At 50.3% G+C, this 21,091-nt stretch overlaps 1 protein-coding gene across 1 annotated transcript; it reads right to left on the bottom strand.

Annotated features, from left to right (window-relative positions):
• Positions 1–449: 449 nt before the first annotated feature.
• NAPB (NSF attachment protein beta) lies at positions 450–14,992 on the bottom strand. The gene is made up of 11 exons (XM_026044016.1): positions 14,828–14,992; positions 8,385–8,464; positions 7,792–7,908; positions 6,851–6,897; positions 6,131–6,208; positions 4,892–4,947; positions 4,341–4,425; positions 3,509–3,613; positions 3,013–3,081; positions 2,707–2,757; positions 450–2,127 (listed from the first exon to the last, which is right to left on the bottom strand). Exons 1-11 carry the CDS (start codon positions 14,923–14,925, stop codon positions 2,023–2,025), a joined length of 891 nt encoding a protein of 296 aa, XP_025899801.1. The 5' UTR covers positions 14,926–14,992; the 3' UTR covers positions 450–2,022.
• Positions 14,993–21,091: the final 6,099 nt, after the last annotated feature.

Below are 21,091 nucleotides of genomic sequence, written 5' to 3'. Positions count from 1 at the left end.
GTTTGCTCCCGCTCTCACCTCCAGCCAAAGAACATCCACAGCTGCTGACTTCACAACTTGACTTTATTACTGTACAGACTCAGAGGAGAGCGGAGCGCGCTCCTGCCCCGTCGCGCCGCCGCGGCAGCCCGGAGCTCAGCCCAGGGACCCTGGTGGCACCAGGGCAGACGCAGGAACAACGTCCCGCGGCCGGGAGGCCCCACACCGACAGCCGGAGACGGGGACGAATGGCACAGGCCGCACGCGCCTAGCGAAGGGCATCCCAGGGGGAGGCAGGTGCGGGTTTAGGAGCCAAACCTAACCTAAAGCGCTGCTTTGCCACGCTGGGGAGGAGGGTGCACACGAAACGCGGGGGCCTCGGTGACAACTCGGCTACAGCGGGAGYTTGGCCATGAGCAGGAGCCATAAAGGCCACCTGGGAAGCAAAGGTGCTTGCGGGACACAGCGTCTCCCAAGGCTTTCGCTCCACTCTCCTGGCAAGTGCTGCAAACGTGTAGGACCCAGAACAGGGGCCGTGGAAAATAACCGAGCTCAGTCCAGAAAAAGAAGAAAAATATATATATATATTTATATATTTTTTTAAACTATGTCAGAAAAACYTTTTTTTGCAAGCAAGCGGTGGATATAGCACTACTTTAATACTATTTAAACACTCAGGACAACAAGTTGCCAAGTTAGCACGGAGCTGTACTTCAGACACGTGTTTAGATCAGAAGCAAAGTGAAGACCAGCATGCCAGACAATACCTATGGGCACCTACAGTGATCCCTACCTACCCGGGCAGCGACGACAACGATACTCTTGCTTTGGCAATGGAAAAGGGCAGCGTTTTTGTCACGGCAATCCAGCCCTCCTTCATTTTCTGCACGTTCCTCACGCGTCTGGGCAACACTTCAGCTTAGAGCAATACTGAGCACTGGCTCCCAAGTTGCATAGGCTCCTAAATCCCTCTTAATATACATGGAACAGGTAGCTGAATAGGTAGCTTCATYGTCTCTACTTAAACTAAGCATTGCACAAAAGCACCTGGGTTGCAGATGTTTTAGAATACGTTTTTTTTTTAACGACTAGGGGAGTCTATTATAAATGCTTATACCTTTCCAAGGCAAGCATTGCTCAGTCCTTCACTCTCACCACAGCGAGGGAGGGTCCCTGGCTCACACCAGGTCTCRGTGGATAATTTTGGGCAGCACCGTGGTGAGCAGGGAGACCAAACACTACCCAGTCTTGCCCAGCAGCCCTAGCAGAGCTGTGCTTGGGACACCAGCAGGATAAGCAAAAAGGTAGAAAAATACATTATTACGTGGGTCCGGTTATTTGGGGGAAGGTGGGACAGGGTGCAGCACAAAATAGGTGGAAAAAGAGATCCCAGAAAATAKAGAACCATACATTTTCTATTTAGACTGTAAATGCAAAACGCAGACTTAACTAGACGAACACTCATGACTACAGGATGGACAGCAATCTAAGCAGTCCTGTCCCCTCCAAATTATAAGTGTTTTCCAGCCTAGCTCTTTCTGCAGTCTGTATTTACACGTGCACACACGTAGCTGTATAGGATGTGTACGCACACGTGCACAGGGTGCGTCACAAAGCCTTTCACCAGCACCACGCACGAAGCCATGAGGAAAAGAAAAAACAAGACCCAAGCTCATCTGACAAAGGGCCAGGAAAACAAGACTCAGCCACAACGCAGGAGCAGGTCAGCAGATATCTGCACCGCACACAACCTTAGGGGACAAAACCGCAGAGGAAAAGCAGCGAGAAGTGCACACCAGAAGAAAAGAACTAGGGAAAACCCTGCCAGAAGTGTGTCCTCAAGCTCGCCAGCAAGACCCAGTGTGGCATCACCTCCCCACGTCACCACAGCAGAGAGCAGGACACGAAAGGGGACACAGGAGGCGTTGGAGTCCTAAGCAACAGAACTAAGCGAGATACGTTATCACCTATCCCGAGATGGTCCCTGGCCAGAAACACAAGAGCGGATTATCGAGGCCACGTGCCGCAAGCATCACGAGGGCTTCACTTCAGGTCCCCGTCGCCCTCGCCTTGGATGGACTTCTTGATGCGGAGCAGCATGGTTGTAAGCCACTGATCCAAGCGCGATATTGAGTCAAACTCTTTCACCTGGTGCAACGGGGGAGGAAAGGTTGAAGTGTAGTTATGTTGGGTTATATAGTTATATATATATGTATATAGGGAAGTTATATATTGGGAAAAAATGCAAAAAATGCACTGCAAAAGATGCATGCTGCATTCTGTTTGRCTTTTAAAGCTAGATATCTGCATACATATATATATAATGCATATATGCATACATATATATATATATATATGTAAAAAGTTATATTTCTATTTATATACACGCACACAGAGCTTTAAATACCAGGCTAGGGACTGGTGCAAAACCCTGGGAATGGCAGGAGGCAAATTTTCTGTGCAGCCCAATGGAGCTAACCCTGCTTTGCGGGGAGCTTGGACCTCCAGAGCTCTCAGCCCRCCCGTGTTCTGTGATTCGGAGCCAAACGGCTTCGCTGCAAGGACCGAACCCTGCTGGGGCAATGCAGCAATGCTGCATGTATGCATGCTGCTCGTGCAGCAGGTGACCCAAACAGTGGRAAAAAAAACAGATTAAAAAGTATGAGGTAAGATTGTCCGGGAGCCAGTAGTCATAAATGGACCTTCAGCAAGCGCCAGGCTACTTACCGCCTCGGTGTAAGCCTCGCTGTTCTGCTCCTCGTGGGCTTCCAGCAGTTTCTGGCACAACATCACGCAAAGTTACCAGCAGTTCTAYGTCAGTTAAATACCACATTGCTCCCCATTCCCACCCAGCCACTCCACGGATTCCCCCCATGGATCTTCCCTTCCCGTTTCCAGCAGCATGGGACAATCCCCATGCAAARCCAAGGCTTGATCACAGGACCAAACCTCATCAAGGTGGAAAGATGCTGAGGAAAGGACAGGATTCATTTTCAAACATGACAGCATTATTTTGGTACTGGYTTGGCTTACTTTTAATAGCTTGCACTCCCTTGAATCTGTGAATGCTGGGAACATTTCTTCGTATTTCTCGAGTGCCAGCTGGAAGAGAGAAGACAACCCTTGAGTTCACGTTGCAGGCCGATACCTACTTTTCACTTCAGTTCTAGTCCTGGAACAGGTTAGAGAGCTTGAGAAGATATTCCCAGTAAAGCCAAGAGTGCAAGGACACACAGGACCAATCCTAAATCCACTTGCTTTGCTGCATGTCATGCTGCTTTAGTCATTATAGCCCTTCAAATGGTGCTTAGGTCCTCATAGCCCCAGCAGCTCCCAGTCCTGCTCATCCACGGCTCTCCCAGGAAAGCAGCACGGAGCCCCCTCCCTCCCCACACTTTTGGGGCAAAGTAGCATTTCTGTGGAAAGAAAAGTCTCAAGCCACCCAGCAGACATTCAAGTCCCAACGCCTGCAGGAACGTTGCTCTTGCAAAGGCAACGTGGCTGCAGGACGCTCAGGASAGCCACTAACCTTCGCGTTCAGCTCATCCACAATGAAGTGGCACAGGGCAGCTTTGAAGAAATACTCTTTAGCGCTGTACTTGAGCAAAGGATTGTCCATAGTGTTGGTTCCCACCTAGACACATCATTATTAAAGAAAATTACATTACATGAATTAAGAACACAGCAGCTAATTCACATTACACGTGACATCACACAACTGGTGAGCAATGAGGAAGACTATGAAAAAAAAAATGCCAGTGCCTTTAAAAGAAAACATGTTGGGAAGCTAGATGGATTTTTGACTAAGCCAAAGTGAGGGAAAAAATCCCCAAGCAGCCCGTGTGCCCAAGGAGCTGGTGTCAGGCACTGCACTGGTTCAAGACCCCGCATTGATAAACAGGGGGTTAGCATCTCTGCAGGGATGCAGGACGAGTCCCTTTAACAACAGGGACTCAGGAAAATGTTAAAAAGCTTAAGATAAACCGATTGTAAAAAGCAGAGAAGCAAACTGCAGCTTTTGAAGGCTTAGTCMACTCCAAAACAGGCGAGATTTGAAGATTCCAGGACATGGCACTGTTGAGGGACTACTACACCGACCTGCTTTTCATTTCCAATGAATTTCTGGCTGCAGATCAGACTTTTTCCCAACTTGCATTTCTCCTCTGGTTTGCAGCATCATTTAAACAACCAACCTTCCMCCCTTGATGAGACCCACAATTTATCATACAGGTGAGTCCTTAAGGGCTCGGCTGAAATACATGGACAAAACTCAGTCTCACAGTGGAAAACCCATTTCTCTCTCCACCGTCGAGATTGTCTTGATGCTTTCACCCCTGTCACTGATGCCCTTTCATGCTAACCTGCTCGTAGATCTCAATGGCCTTCTGGTACTGCTCCAGCTGGGCGGCGTAAGCAGCAACCTTCAGCAGACACTTGTTGGCTGAACTGCAATCAGTACAATTAATACATGGGTAAGGCATTAATAATGCATCCATATGCATTATACACATAATGCACTAACATAATAAATTAATACAAATAAAGTAAGTAGTAACATCCTGGCCAATGGTGGGAGAAAAAGAACAAAAAAGTGCCCCAGGATCTCCAAGCAATATTACCCAGCAAATATGATAGCTGCCTATCAGGATAACTTTTTTTTTATCATCAAAACTAAAACCACATGGAAGTGCAGAAGGACTTTCAGCTAGGCATGCCTTTTTCAACCCCATGCTTTCTGTGCAGCCAGGATGGACTTCCAAAGCAAGCTAAGCTTGTTTGCAAGAAAAGAGAGTCTTGGATATGAATCTAAAAGGTTTTTATTAGTAATTCAACTAATATAAGGAGCCTAAGRTATCAAGGCTGCATTTCTAACTCTTGTCAAAAGCAATTCAAAGTTGCAAAGACAACTTGCCTGTTGGATTCTTCTCCYTTGTAGTAGTCCGCAGCCTGCTCATAGTGTGCAATCGCCTGGAAGAGAGAAAACATGGATATATTGGGCTTCTGAAGGCAAGGTTTTGGTGACAGGAGCACATGGCTTTGGTAAAACCCCCAATACCTTTGGGCATTTAATAAAGGGTCAATATTACTATGAGATAACTACTAAAAATGTTGACAAGCGCAATGCAACACCTTCTCTCCATTTGCCACAATATGATTAACTTTGTATTAAAAGACCTGTCCTGACCTAATGCTTGATTAAAGCAGGGTGGGTAATGCTGGAATTGTTCATGTGCACAAACAGGATCTGATATTGAGCAACCTACGAGGCAGATGATTTTCCAGAAAGCAGTATCTAGAAATGCTACATCGGCATCCAACAAACCTCAACAAGATTTGTTAACCGGTTGACCTGCTAAGTATTTCATGTTACTCTGTTTAGAAACCAAGCTGCGTGTTCCTTGCAACAGGCACTTGTTGGTGATGACAAGAGGCTGCCACCTCGCTGCCACCAATTCCAGCTTCCCCATGCTGAGAGCCAGTCCCGATAACTCCASGTCTAGCAGCACACGGGCACGCATCTGACACTGGTGGGCACTAGCACTKTGTAGCTGTCTCCAAACCCAACCTTGACAGCTTCCACAGGGCAAAATCCATATCTCAAAACACCTTCTAGAGCAAAGCAATAGGCCTAAACCACTCAGCCTCTGCAAAAAAACATGCTGGGATGTGTAACAGCAGCAGAGGTCAACCCTAGACCACCACAGCCTCCTCCATGGAGTATCCTCTGGAGTAGGTTTTCAAGGCTACGTCAGAGGAAAGAAAATTATACAGGAGCTTCACCATCATGCTTCTGCAGATAACTAACTTGCAAAGGATCAGGACACCCTTTGTGGTGGGGAGGGAGAAAAATCTCCACTTCAGTCCCAACCTATTTGCTCTGTGACTCTGAGTCGTCATTCTGCTAGCATCAAACCTGCTGCCAATGACCTTTGTAGTTATTTGTAATATAATGAAAGATGGACAACTGGAAAGGTTACTAATGGTCAACACTTTGACCTGGCTGTAAGAATAACTCTAATTTCAGTGACTTATATCCACAGGAGTCTAGTTTTGGATGACAGACAAATTTTGTCAACCAGGCTGGCCTAGATTTCCCTCTTGGGGGGAAGGAAAGGCAACATGACAGCAACAACATGCTCATAGTCTTTACCTTCTCAATATCCACCAGCTCAGCCTCATAAATCTCTGCAATGGTGATGTGATGCTTGGCAGCAATAGTGAATCGCCCCTGGAAAATATAAGAGATCATGAATGAGATGAGGGTTTCCCTCTTGGGCCAGCACATAAAATATCTACGAAGCACCACGTGATAGCTGAATCTCTTGTAGGCACACGGAATCACAGAGCGGTTGAGGTTGGAAGGGACCTCTAGAGATCATCCAGTCCAACCCCCTGCTCCAGCAGGGACACCCAGAGCACGGAGCACCGGGTCGCATCCGGGTAGGTTTGGAAGACCTCCAGAGAAGGAGACTCCAAAGCCTCCCTGGGCAGCCTGTTCCAGGGCTCTGGCACCCTCCCAGTGAAGAAGTTCCTCCTCACATGCAGATGGAACTGCCCGGGTTTCAACTTGTTCCCATCACCCCTTGTCCTGTCGCTGGCCACTACCGAGATGAGTTTGGCCCCATCCTCTTCACATTTCCCCCTCTTGTATTTATACATATTGATCAGATTTCCTCTCTTCTCCAGGCTCAACAGGCCAGCTTGCTTAGTCTTTCCTCACAGGATAGATGCTCCAGTCCCTTAATCATCTTTGTCACTCTATGCTGGACTCTCTCTAGAAGCTCCACGTCCCTCCTGCAGTGACCTGCACTTGTGCACACGATTCACCACGTACGAGTCCACAAGCCACCCAGGCAGCATGGCTCCTTACCATGTCAGTGTAGATATCAATAGCTGCATTTAAGCAGTTGATGGCCTCTGCAGCGTGAGCAGTCAGGAAAAACAGCACAAGGTCAGCCAGCACATCAGAAACCTCGCATTTCTGAGCAACCCCCGCCAAAAAAAAGCATTCAGCAGATTGTGGCAATGCTTCTGTTTGACAGGCTAAAAAACAGCTCCACAAATACCTATGTATGTCTGGGACGTGGACACAGTTTTGTGCCCATGCATGGTGACATCCCCAGCAGTTTGCAATCGAATCATGACCCCCTACCCAGGCTGGATTTAGGTATCTGCATCTGGCCTGCCTCGTAGTGCAGGCAACCATTCAGATACCGAAACGCCCGTCAGAAATTAGGACGGGCAGAACACAGCCAAGCTGTCCTCCCATGGGCACCTACATTCACATCTAGTTCTCAAGCAGGAGGTGTGGTTGTGCTGCTCCCGAGACACCATCCAGGGACAGCACTACTGCACATCACCTTCCAGATACAACCGGCAGCATGGTTTGTGTTATTGTTAGCACAATATATTCGTGCTAACATATATTATATGTGCTAACATATATTTGTGGCAGGAGGAGCATAGTGGGTAGAGCAACTACGCAAAATCTCCCTATAAACTGCAAAGATTCATCTACCAGACCYGTAGATGCATGCTAAAGAAAAATGTCCTAAAATTCACAGAATTTACAGCAGATTTATACACCCATGAAAAGATATTCTCTGCCCCGACATACTCTGCAAGCAACATTGCATTTAAGTAAAAATCTTGTCTGAGAAGAAGCAGCCAAGGCTACGCTTAAGGCTTTGCAGTAGTCTACACTGAAGATCTTGAACCACAAAAAGCAGCTGATTAAAGAAAACCTCAGCCATACCAGCTACTCCGCGACCAGCATCTGCACGAAATAACGCAGGATTTCATCTGCCTTACCTTGAGGATCAGCTTTTTTGTAAGCGTTCCCRGCATCCACAAAGCTGGTGGCCGAATCGTGCTTGCTCTGCAGCTGCATGTGCAGTTTGGCAGCCTGGCAAAATGCATTCCCTGCAGCTGGGGAAGAACCACAGGCACCATTTACCTCTCCACTCCCATGGAGTAAGCAGAACGACAGCATGATGACAAGACATTTCCATGAACGACCCAAGCAGACCCACATCTGCACCTGTCTTGCAGATGCACCTGCACTTGCCCTGTAATTCACTGCTTCACAGCACACTTGTCCTCATTTTACACCATTAAGGCAGATAACTGGCCCTGGCCCAAGGTCTGGCTCCTGGACACAACGTGGGAATCATCTGCATCTTGCAAGCCCATCTCRATGCCTTATAACAAGGCCACCACTTGCCTTATTGCCTTTTGAGAAGGAGATGCACGAGGAACAGCACAGCTCAGAAGAGCACGCAGCATCAGACAGAGTCAACCCTCACACAAAGAAACCAAGGTTTGGATGCTAATTCCTTCTGCCGGACTTGTAATTCCTGAATTCAAAGGTAAATAAGGAGGAGACTCTCCAAGGCTGTACTTACCACTCCAGTTTTTGGCTATCTTGAACATGTTTGCAGCCCTGGTATACATTTCACAGGCTTCCTCTAACCTGGTATTTCCCCTGAAAGAGAGCGAGAGAGCCAGTTACACCGTGCTGCAATGAAATAGAGTTATTAAAACACAGGCCAGAAGCTAAAGTCAGGCTTAGGAGCCTACTAGCTCTGGCGACCTTGATACTTTACTACATCAAGAGACAGTCATTCACCATCATCCCAGCTGTGCCTTATGCAAGGCTCCCATTGTCTTCTTCTCCTTAAACAAGTAAAATCCCAATATAAAGAGTGAATCCCAGAAGATACAATGCAAGCATTATATTATCCGGAGAGGGGAAACCAAATTTTAGGTAGCTCGCCTACACTGCTGTCCCAGGAGACCCACATCTTGACAAGATCCTTTCTAAGCAAATCAGCTTCTTATAAAACACGCTGCCTCATGCAGGGCTTGCACTAAATTTCCTCATATTACATTCTGGAAAACCAACCAAGAAGGCCATGCAAGGTGATCAGTTTGCAAAGCCAATGCTGGATCGCTGGCTGAGAAGAGCAGAAGAACCTGAGGCAAGAGCTCCTGTGCCTTCTCCAACAACTGCCCCTATGTCACCAGTATGGCTACTGCTGCAGGAAACAGAGGAAGACAAACTTCAGATATGATGTTATCCAGTTTGGGTATTTCTAAAATACTCAAGACGTCGATGTCCCAGTCATGACTGCCATGGGGCTACCTAAATTGAGATATCTACCTATCTCCATCCTAGCCACYCTACCTAGCTCTAGAGCTGCATCCATCCAGCGACATGCCCTGGGTTCAACCATCTGTGAAAACAAATACAGAGTCTGTATCCTAAAATGAGGAGGGATTTCCCTTSCTCTAGAAATTGGTGTGGCAGAAGTGTGGGAAAAGAACTGCGCTACTTAACTGCTCCRTATGCTCCATAGGCAGGCTTTAAAGTCAGAAAAATGAGAGAAGGAGAAAGAAGTTGACACCTGATTAGGTCTCCCATGTCATGATGCACACTACAAGCAGGTGGCAGCTGGCAAAAAAGACTAGAATAATCAAGTCCTATCTAAAGAGAAAAGCAGCTTTTCTGTTTTTATTATTATTCCACAAAGCAGGGACCAGAAGAACAGACAGAAACGCGGTGCTCAACTGGCAGCCTCTGAGGAGCTGGCAGCTTGGTGCAAACCAAGATCTGCTCGTAGATTCAGGTCCCTCACCTGGAAGGCGTGAGCAGGGCAGGCTGCTCTCCCACATCAGGCTGCTGTGTGGACTCATCCATCCGGGATGCTGCAGTAACGCCAGGGTTGTGGCAGGAGGACAGCACATACTCCATACACCGCAAACATCTCTTGGCTGACAGCTAAGACATGCTACCCCCAATTTTTATTCTAGGGAACTTTCCAGGAATTATTAGACTGCACAAAGTGCAATAATTCCAGGAATTATTGGAACTGCACAAAGCCCTGGTCTGCGCCTGCTCCTTAGGCACACTTTAGGACAACCACAGAGATCATGAAATGGTGTCTGCTGTACACATGAGCTGCCTGCACGAAGATGTCCTTCCATGGAGATGGAAGCTTCACACTGGAAAGGTGATGGTGGCAYGAGCAACCAAAAAGGTGCCTGGGTGGTGCTGAGGGCCTGAAGCAAGCCACTGATGAGCTGAGATGCTCTGCTGCACCCATCCTCACAAGCGGAGAGAATCTGGTTGAAGACACGAAGGTGGAGGAGGACACAGCAGGACAGCAACTCAGCTGGATCATCAGCCTTAAAACGGTGACCAGCAGCACCACGTCCAACCAGTAGCATCCCTCGGAACAAATATTGTTCAACATCTTTATTAACAAGCTGGGTGATGGGACAGCGTGTGCGCTCAGCAAGTGACACCAAACTGGAGGCAGCGGTTGACCTGCTGGACAGCAGAGCTGCTGTTTAGAGGGTCCCCAACRAAGGGCATAAACCTGCAAATTTTGACAAAGGAAAAGGCAAAGTCCTGCATGTGGGATCCARCTACCCCAAGCAGCAGGACAGGCTGGAGGTGACTGGTTAGAAAACAGCTTTGCAGAAAAACACAGAAGACTCTGGATCAGTCAGCTGAGCCTAAGACAGCAGTATATCAAGGACGGCCAAGCYCATATAGAGCTGTATGGACATGGTAGTTCTCCCATCGGACACCCCATTGCAGCAGGTCCAGTGGAGGCCACCAGGATGACCAGAGGCTGGAGCTCCTGGAGACCAGCAAGGCTGGTGAAACACAGGAGCAGGGGTCCAGAGAGCCTGTAGGCTCTCCAGCCTTGAGACGTTCAGCCTTTGGCTGGGCATGAGCCTAAGCAACCTGACCTACCCTAGACCAGCTCTGAGCAGGAGGCTGGAGTAAATCCCTGGAGGTCCCCTCCAGCCTACAAGATCCTGGGATGCTTCCCACATTCAGAAATTGCTTTAGCATCAGGCAGAAGAGGGAGATTATTGCTAGTTTTGCCCTGGGAGATGTTCTCTATCTCACTGCTCACCATGGCCTGCATTTTATGGGTCTGCTACATAAAGACTACTGCTGTTTTTCTCCAACACCCTGGCAGGACTTGTCTTCTTGACCCGAGGGTGATGAAGAGAAGAAACAGAGGAAGGAGAAGAAAGGGGAAAACTCACATAAAAAAAGAAGAAAGCACTATATTCTTTAGGAAAGATGAAATTAAGCCACCTAAAAAGCATCTATTTCAGCTATTCATCTATGTCCCAGGATTCCCCCAGGACAAAGCCAGAAGGTGAAGCACTAGCACATGTCCTAGCAGGAAAAATAAATAAATAAATRAATAATAGTTGAGAAGAATTTTGTTTTTGTCTCCACAACAAGCAACAGGTTCAGACGCAGATCTTCTCCTGCRCCTCCTACGCCGCTCACACATATGGGTTAAAAAAGCACTGGTATTTCTTTAGCACCTGCAGAGCACTGCTGCCTTCTGGTCCTCCTCTGTGCAGTGAGGATTGGGGAAGAACTACAAACAAGACAGAATCCTTCCATCTCAGAGTGAAGCTTAAGAAACCACTGGTGTGATGGCTTGAAAASTAAGCACCTGAGCTTCCAGATCTAACCTGGTTTAAGAGGGAATCGTGCATGACCTCTGAGGTCCCTTCCAACCTTAAGCATTCTATGATTCTATGTTGACCCAAGACCTGCATTTCCAAAAATAATCGGGCAAAACCTTCAAGGTTGGCGAGTCCTCCGAGGCRTCTCTCMCACCAAGAACACTCACAGCAGAGAYGGATGCTCTGTTGGGCTAATAAAAGCATTTTTAATGGGCAAAACTCTTCCGTGTCTCCAAGCTGGAAACCACACTCCAAGTTTGGCACGCCAGCTCCTTGGCATCTCTCCCTGCATCTACTTCTCCTTTGAGGCCAGGCCAAAACCAATGCATCCTTTGCCACAGTTGTCTAGAGGTTATGGACGCACAATCCCCAGACAAAAAATATATATATATTTTTTGCAGCACTAGGGAGCTGAAATAGGAGGTTCACCACCAGTTCCTTCACGAAACGGCGACTATAACTGAGCTTGAGGGCAACAGGAGAGACTCCACAAAATACCCACAGAGTCCAGCAGGTGACAATATCCACAAGACTGTTCAGAGAATATAAAATAAAAAGATACTATATACCTCATTATGTGCATAAGAAACGTCCATATTCATCAAGTGAATGTATGCTATCAAACCAAACGTGGATGCAGCATCTGGTTTTCCGTTCTGTCTGCATTCCCCAGTTAAGGAACACAAGGAAAACACCTCCAAATATTCTGATTGATGAATTAAGGGTAATTGCTTCCTGAATTGCACAACCAATGATGAGAATATGGTCTCTCTTAAGAGAGAATTTGATTTGTTTTTGTTGTTGTTGTTGTTAATTAAATGCATATTTCCTCAGGCACTTAGTCCTCAAAGTTCATTTCTGTCTTCTTTAACAAAAAAAAAAAAAATCCATGAAAAAGCCAGACTGGCTGGCTGACGAGYAGAGGATGAAAATATTTGTTGCAGTATTTTATTTTTCTTCTTTTGGCCTATTCTTGCACATTTCCTTTCACATGGTTTCTCAAGATTGGTTGCTTTTGCCCTTAAGAACCACTTTTTGAGTGAGCTAAAGCCCCACAAAGAGACAAAAGGCAACACCAGACTCCCAAAAGGATGTTCAACCTTTTAGTTCCCAACATATGGGTTTTAGTAACCATTAAAACCCACAAAATTTACTGCAAACGTTCCGCGAGTCCCTTTGGACAACGGTCTGCTTCCAGGTGGCCCTGGGGAGAAGCCAAGACCTGCTTTTCCCTTCACGTGAGACAGGAGCTTCACAGCCTGTAACTACTTTTCATTAAATAAAAATACCATTTAAGTGATCTTTTCTTAGAACAGGTCCAAGTAGGTCTTTCCAGGCTGCTCTCCAGTAATAATTCATTCCCATTAGATGGGTTATACAGAATAAAAGCAGGCAGCCAAAAAGCCTGATTTATTTTACAAACACACAGATTATAAAGCAAGTAAAAGAGCAATTTAATTTAGGTAGCAGTAACATAACAACCTTTGGGGGGTTATTTTTTTTTCCTCGACTTTCTGTCGGAATCCATTGGTTTTTGCAGGTGATGTGCGACAGGGAACAAGTTGGGGGAGGTGGGCAATTTTTTGCTGTCTAAATAAAAGTCTTTGCTTAGATTTTAGATTTTTTTTTCATCTATTTTGAGCAAAAGAAAATTAGAAATTTGCCCTGGAAATCTGCTGCTTCCCTTCAAGGATTTTAGAAAAAACGCCAATGAGGATTACGGTCCATGCCCTGTGCRATTAAGCTCAGTGAGACCCAAAAGGAATTTATTTTTAAATACAGTTCTTTAAAAATTCTCCTTCCCACGTTGTGGGCATTAGACTTTGTCAGGCTGCTCCCTGCACCAGCCAACAACGCACCTCCAGTTTCGTCTGCCCCCTGTTTCTCTTTACAAGGTATTTTCTTAAAAGAATAAATAAAACCAATCCTCCTTTTAAACCAAAGTCCCCAAGCCAGGATTTTAGGGGCTTGTTTCTATGGAAAAGCCAAATCTCCRGGAATTTTTGCAAAGCAGAATTGCTCCAGCCCGAGCCCCAGCAACTGAGGTTGGTCTCTCCCTTTGCCTGCAGCACCAGGTAGTTACCAGGGAGCAGATCCAAAGCCTGGACCCTAAAAGAGGAAAGCAAAAGCCCCCATGGAGCAAGAAACTGCTTTTTGGGGGCTGTTTCTCAGAGCTGTCCCTTAAGGCAATAACTCCTTTAAGAGCAGCAAGCCCCCTGGCATTGCATGGGGTTTTGCAGGTCCCTTCCCTGCCATCCCACGGGGACCGGGAATTATTCAGCAAAAAAAAAAAGCCACGGCCGACGCTGCCAACAGGGCAGAAGGATTTAGGGCAATGAGGAGAAAACCCCGTGGGTTGGCACATTCCAACGGGAGCAACGCTCCGGCTCTCCGGGAAACSGCCCTTTCGGCTTCCCAGGCCCCAAACTGGCTCTGAAGCCAAGCTTTGGCCCCGGGAGCTGCAGGGACAAAGCCCTGGAGCGAGGAAGCTGCAGAGCRGGGCTGCTGCCTGGAAAAATCCCCCTTAAAACCCACGGAGGAGCAGGGGCCGCCGGCGTCATGCCCGGCGCGGCAGGGAGGAGCTGCCTCCCCCAGCCCACGCGATCCGGGAATCGCTCCCAGGGATTCCCGCGATCCCTAACGCGGGCACGGGGAGCCCCGCGCTCAAATGGGCTGCGGAAACCAAGGGCAGATTCGGTTTCGGGTGTGCAGGGGGGGATCCCACATAGAGACCCCCCCCCCATCGATATAGACCAGAATCCTGCCAAATTCACCCAAACCCAGGGGTCAAGCGCAGCGTTTCAGTTACCACAGGGCTTTGAAGGAGTCAGCCGAGCAAATAAGGGCAGCAGGAGGGGTGGGAAAGGGGGTCCCGGGCCAAAACCCTGGAGAGGAACGAGAAAACCCCTAGCCCTTGCCAWTGGCGATAATTATACTAATAATTATCCCGATAATCCTGATAATTATATTAATAATGATAAGTAAATGCAATGATGGCCCCCCTGGCCCTTCGGGGTTGGCTCCCCAGGACTTGTCCTGCCCAGGCCCGGCTCAGCCCCTGCCTGGCGCCACCCCCACCCCCGCAGCCCCCCCTCGCACCCCTTCCCACCGCGCTCCCCACGGCGCCTCCCGCACCCCCTTTTGCAAGTCACCCCTYGCAGCCCCGCGCACCCCGCTCTGCATCCCCGCGCACCCCCCCGCTTTTGCACTGTCATCCCCCCCATCATTCTCCTTCCCATATCCCCTTTCCAACTCCCCCTTTTGCAAACCCCCCTTTTGCAAAGTGCGCAACGCCCCCCCCCCATTGCAACCCCCCCATTGCAGCCCCTTTGCAGCCGCTCACCCGAAGAGGCCGCGCAGGAAGGAGTGCGAGCCCTTGACGCGCTTCTCGGCCTCGGCCATGAGCTGCACGGCCTCGCGCTCCTTGCCCGCGCTGTCCATGGCGCCGGGGCGCACGGCCGGGCCCGCTCCGCCGCCTGCCGCTTCCTCCCGGGCCTCCTCCTCTTCCTCCTCCTCCTCCTCCTCCTCCTCCGCGGCGCAGGCGCGCACCGGGCTGCGTTATGGGCTGCGCGTTTGCGTTGTGGGCTGCGCGTTGCATCGCCCGCGCGCTGCATCGCCTGCTGCAGGGCGTGCGGGAGCGGTTGCATCGGTGCCGGCTGCAGGGCGCCGCTTTGCAAGCTGCATGGTGCACCGGTGCACGCTGCGGTGCCGGTTGCATTTCTGCAGGTTGCAGGCTGCGTTGGTGCGGGCTGCATGGGCAGCAAGTACTGCAAGTTGCAAGGGGCGTTGGTGCGTGTTGCACGGTGCAGGCTGCATCGGTGCAGGCTGCATCGGTGCAGGCTGCATGGCGCATCGTGCAGGTTGCACTGGTGCAGGCTGCATGGGYAGCAAGTACTGCAAGTTGCAAGGGGCGTTGGTGCGTGTTGCACAGTGCAGGTTGCATTAGTGCAGGCTGTATCAGTGCATGCTGCTGTTTGCTGGGTGCATTGGTGCATCCTGCATGGCGCATTGTGCCAGTTGCATTGGTGCAGGCTGCTTCAGTGCAGACTGCAACAGTGCAGACTGCAACAGTGCATGGTGCACGCTGCAGCTTGGTGGATGCATTGGTGCATGCTGCATAGTGCATTGTGCAGGTTGCATTGGTGAAGGYTGCATCAGTGCATGGTGCMMGCTGCAGTTTGCTGGGTGCATTGGYGCRTGCCGCATAGTGCATTGCAKGCTGCRTTGCTGCAGGTTGCATCAGTGCATGGTGCACAGTGCAGTTGGGTGCAATGGTGCATCGTGCAGGTTGCATTGGTGCAGGCTGCACTGTGCAGGTTGCACTGGTGCAGCTGCCCAAAGGGCAAGGAGAACAGCATTGCAGGGGGCTTCTCTTCAGTTTTCCTCTAGCGTTTTGGCAGTTGTAGCTCTGTTGCCATCATATTCATGCAACAGTGCAGCAGGAAAGCGGTAAGGAGGCCCGGCYGCACCAAGGGCTGGGTTCAAAGCAGCCTGCAACCTGTGTTACCAGCCAGGATACCGGGGCTTTCGAGCCTTTGCACGGTGCAGAAACCCGTGCAAGAAATCTTTTAAAAGAACCGTCCATGCAGGGAGAACTTCAGAGCCTTCCCAGTTAATGTCCATCCCAAACTTTGAGGGAAGGCCTCGACATGTGGATGTTGCTGAGGGGGATGTCCCCTCTCTGTCAAGCTTTCCCTCCTCCGTTCTTGCTGCCAAGCCTCCCTGTCCTTGGAAGGTGCACAAGTGTGCAGTGGTGCTCACCAGGCTGGTGCTGCACTCCTGCCATCAACCCCAGCCAGGCGGGAGCAAACCCAGGATAGGGAAAAAATGTGKTTTTTTTGGTTTAAACCAGTTTATAAATTCTCCATGCAAGTTTTATACCTGCTAGGCTCTTCTGGCCACGCAGCAGCGGCGCAGAGCTGCGGGCCAGGGCAGGACGAGGCCGCCGTGCGGGCGCCCTGGCACAGCCCCGCGCCGCGAGGGCCTCKCCGTTCTCAGTTTCCATTTCCCAAGCGATCGGGTTTCGGCCAGCGATACCCGGCGCAGGACGGCGCCGCTCACGTCCCGGCGGGACGCGCTCGCGGCAAGGTCGCATCCCCGGCTCCGCGGACGGATCCKCACAGCCCTGCAGCAACTTGGTCCTCCAGTGTCCAGGTTGGGCCGGGCTGGGGCACGGTGCATGCACGGGTTGCGAGGGAGGTGGGCACTGCTCCAAGCTGCGGATAAAGCTGATTACCGTTACCGTTGCGAAGGATCCCGAGTAATCCCGGGGTTTGTTTCCTCTTTCCAGGCAGGACATGACGGAGCTTTTCAATCTTTACAACCTCGTGACTACCACGGAGAGCAAAACGGCGGCGAAGATCCTTCAGCCCATGTCCATGCAGCTCTGTCAGCTCCTCATAGCCCTGGAGTGGGAGGGTGGCCTTTGCCAGGCCTTTCCCAATTTAAGGGAGGATGCGGAAAAATTAGCCAAGGCCACTGGAGAGTTTGCTTCCGTTGCGAGAAGGTAGCGAGTTACCCGAATTCCTCCCCAGGACATGTAGGTGTTGCTGGGGAGTTCATTCCTCCTCAGCCTTGGGTCCGCTCAGGGTTATTTTTATATGGTTTAAACAATTTATTTGCAACCAGTTCTTTCTAACTGGCTCAAAAGCTTCCTTACATAAGGATGTCCTAAATCTCCTCCAAGTATGGACTGATTTCTGTTGCAGCTGCACAAAGCAAGACCCAAATAAGCCATATGTGAGCTAAACACACCTCAAAGTAATCATCAGCCAATTTACCAGATGTTTCAGTAAATTTACTGCTTTTTACCTGAATGTCTCAGTGAATTTGAGTTCAGGATGGGCAACGATCACAGAGTGATGACCAGCCAGAACCTGGGCTAATTACTGTGGTAAAGCCTGAGTTCTGTCGCTCGCACTTGGCAAGGCCACAGGGCTATAGGGTCTCCCTTGGACACCCATCAACGGCACCACAAGGTGACACCAGTTGGCTGTCACCATCTGGGTGTCCTTGTCCCTTCCACCCAAGGGTGATGGATGATGGATGATGGAGAGCCGTGACCAGTGGTTTCTGTTGTAGGCTGGCTGAGGAGTCTGGCGACGAGGTGTTGGTGGAGGAGATGTGTCCTGCAGCCGAGTGTCTCATCCTGGCCGGGAGGCGGATGCTCCTGGCCGCCCACAAGCTCCACGTGCAGCCGGACGTCCCCAGCCACGCGCAGGAGCTGGCGGGGTCAGCCGGAAAGGTCCTCGCRGACACAGTGAAGGTAACGTGGGAGGAGGGCAGCCGTGGAAGAGGTTGGGCTGCGTTGCAGCAGCGGGCAAAGGGGCAGCTRTGGGAGGCCTAGGAGCTCCCCGGTGTCAGGACGTGGCTTGGGAGAAGCTCCAGTGGAGCAGGGCTTGTTCTGCAGAGCAAAACACAGTCTCATCTGTGTGATTGCTGCAGTGTCAGCCACTGCGCTGCTTGTCCAACCTTGGCCAAGGTGTGTCCTTGCAACCATGATACTTGGAGCATGCCAGGCTGTATGAGAAATAATTCCCCCTCCCAGCAGGCAGAAGAAAGACCATTCTTCCCTTCTGTTCACACTTCCGAGACCTTCTCTGGATGGTGTGTCCAGTTTGGGGCCTTCCCAGTACGAGACAGGCATGGACCGTCTGAAGTGAGTTTAGCAGAGGCCACCAGGATGGAGCAACCGATGTAGAGAGGCCGAGGGAGCTGGGACTGTTCATACTGGGGACAGCAAAGCTACAGGGAGATGGAGCTGCTCTGTGCAACTACCTAGTTGGGGGGTTGCAAAGCAAAYGGAGCCAGATTCTTCTTGGGGGCACCCAGCTCTCCTCACAGGCATGGGGAGCAGCAGCAGGACAGCTTTTAGGCTGTGCTGGGCTGTTCTGAGACCTGCTCTCAACTGGGTTACACAAGGCAGTGCCTTGTGATAATGTGATTTATGGAAAGAGCTGAAGAAAAAGTGAACAGTGATGTTTGACCTCTAGCCACTCTGACACTTCTTTTCTGCTGTGCTGGTTAGATCCTTCAGATCGAAGATGCTGCCAAGACAAGGAGGATAATTCAGGCTGCCAACTGGCTTCTGGAGTGTCTGAGCRTGCTGCAAGATGCAGAGGACATGCCAGGAATGCTGTCTGCTTTCCAGGTCTTCTCTGAGTCCTTGCTTCTGCTCAGTGATCTGACAGCAAGGTGCCTCCAGGAGCTCGAGGCTTCTCCTCGACAGAAGAGTCTGGCCCAGACATTTCAGCTCCTTCAAAGGTGTGTTCCTTTGCTCCATACAGCCAAGCACAGTGATCTCGAACACCCCTATGATCAACAAATAAGTCTCTCCAAAGAGTATGCTTTCCAGCTAATGGAGAGGACCATCAGAGAGCTGATCTCCCTGCTCCGCGGCGATACGGACAGCAAGGAACTGCGGGACAGCACTGGGATCTTCTCCAAGCGTGTGAGCAGGCTGCTGGCTCTGCTCTCCTGCCCACGCTCAGTGCACTGCTCCAGCAGTGAGTTCAGTGCCCACGTGGAAATGGTAGTTTTCTACTGCATGCTTCTAGCAGACTTATCCAGTCCGGATGCAAAGACGGATCTGGTAAAACACTGCAGGGCTCTGCTGCAGCTCAGCAGGAATATCTGCAGCCAAGGAAGCCAGGAAGAGGGTCCGTCAGGGCAAAACTGGGGAGCAAGCAGCTTGGAAGAGCASTGTCATGCCATGAGAAAGGAGGTGGAGAATCTCAACCATACGGTGGTCACAGCCACTCTATGCCAGATCCTTGGCACCTTCTTTGAAGCTGAAGAGCCCCTGAGGCAGTTAGTTGAAGGTGCCCTTAGCCTCGCTGCTAAAGGGGGTTTTTCAGCAGGAGCTGGAGGATTTTTGAAGATGCTTCAGCCCCTCACGGCCACCTTTTTCACGCATGTTCAGCAGATGCTGAGAGTGGCAGACATTGTTGTGGCCACATGCACCAAACCCCAGACTGCTGGAGAAATTAGAGACTGTGTAGAGTACCTAAAGAGGCTCCTGGGCAGTCTCCCTCCTCTGCTCACAGAAATGAGCAGRAATGTAGCCCAGGTTCGTGCTGCTGAGCAACTGCAGTCCTTCTATCAAGCGTGGGCAGGAGCAACAGAAAGTCTCCTGCTGTGTTTTGAGGAGACGGTTGGCATGCATGAATTTCTCCAGGTTTCCATCCAGCAAATGGCCAAGCATAGGGAATGGTGTGAAAAAGCCTTGGAAAGTCGGGACCTTCAGCAGTTTTCCTCGCATGTGACGATCCTCACCAGCTGGGCTCAATGGGTAGCTGAAGCTGCCACCAGGTACGTGGACAGATCCGCAGATCCTGTTTTCAGGAACGGCTTGCTGGTTTGGATTGAGCAATTGGGAAGCACCATTGCTGAGCTGAAAACAGTCACAGATGTCTGTCCAGAGAGGCTCTCSTGCCTCCAAACTAGGCATATCTTTTTAAAGACAGCAGAGTGCCTGATAGATACTTCTCGCCGTGTCCAAGAGGGGCTGGATGGGTCTAACCACCCGGATATCCTCAGCCCTCTCCGGGAACAAGTGCGAAGTACCGAGGTGGCAGAGGAGCTTGAACTCAGCCCATCGTGTGCTAGGCTACAAAACGTTGCTGATGAGACCRCGTTGCAAGAGGACATCTTATGCTGTCCATCTTCAAGAGCAGGTGACCTACACCCAGATGTTGTTCCAAGGAAGRCAGACATACACCCCGTCCTTGCGGCGCTCCTGGCAGCAGCAAGAGCCCRTGATGTGGCAGCTGTCAATGCTGCTTGCTCCGCTTTGCTTGAAGTCACCAACTGCTGTATCCGTGCATCAAAGGAAGCTTTGTCTGTGGTTGAGTCTCCTGTGATGGAGACACTAGGGCAGTTCAAGAATATTGAGTTACTGACACCACGTGTTATCAATCTGGCCAGGTTAGCAGCCTCCAGGCAGTTTCATGGCCCATGTAGACTTCTCCAGATGTCACTCAAACTCTCAGGAAGAATCTGTGAGACCAAAGAGTGCCTGGCAGCCACGGCAGGCTCTTGGTATAGTCTGTCTCAGCAAGTTCTTCACTTTGTCTTGTCTGCTGACTCTCTGAGCAGCAAACAGGCTTTGGATGAGCCTCTGATGGCTTTAGAAGGGATGGTTCACTTAGCAGGTGACATTGCAAGCATGGCCTCCAGCAAGGGAAATGAGGTCCCCAGCGCTTGGGAGAGCTTTCTACAGGTCCAAGAGAAATTTTCACACGCTCAGAGGAGCACCAAAGTGCTGCTTGAGAAGGCAACATCCTTCGAGGGCTTCTGTGGGGTGGAGGAGGCCAGCCTGGAGCTGCACTGTGTCCTGTGGGCTGTCAGCATGCACGTGCTGCTGAGTGCTGTGGATCAGTTCATAGGCAGAGACCTGCTGCTCTTGAGGGAGCTGGGCAGCGCCGTGAGGCACAAGGATTGCTTGTGGAGCATCTTGGCGGCTGTGTCTGAGAACTCGCTGAGGCTGCAGGAGGCGGCCAGGCTCTCTTACTCGTCCTGCCCTGAAGACTGTGGTAGCAGTGAGATCCTAGAGCTCAGGGAGGAGATGCGGGTGCTAACGGAGGCTTTGCTGGATGCCTCCAGGACC

Source organism: Nothoprocta perdicaria, unplaced genomic scaffold (genome assembly GCF_003342845.1).
Source record: "Nothoprocta perdicaria isolate Ctin4 unplaced genomic scaffold, notPer1 scaffold_347, whole genome shotgun sequence".
NCBI classification, from domain to species: domain Eukaryota; kingdom Metazoa; phylum Chordata; class Aves; order Tinamiformes; family Tinamidae; genus Nothoprocta; species Nothoprocta perdicaria.
This window is presented reverse-complemented; position numbering and strand designations above follow the sequence as displayed.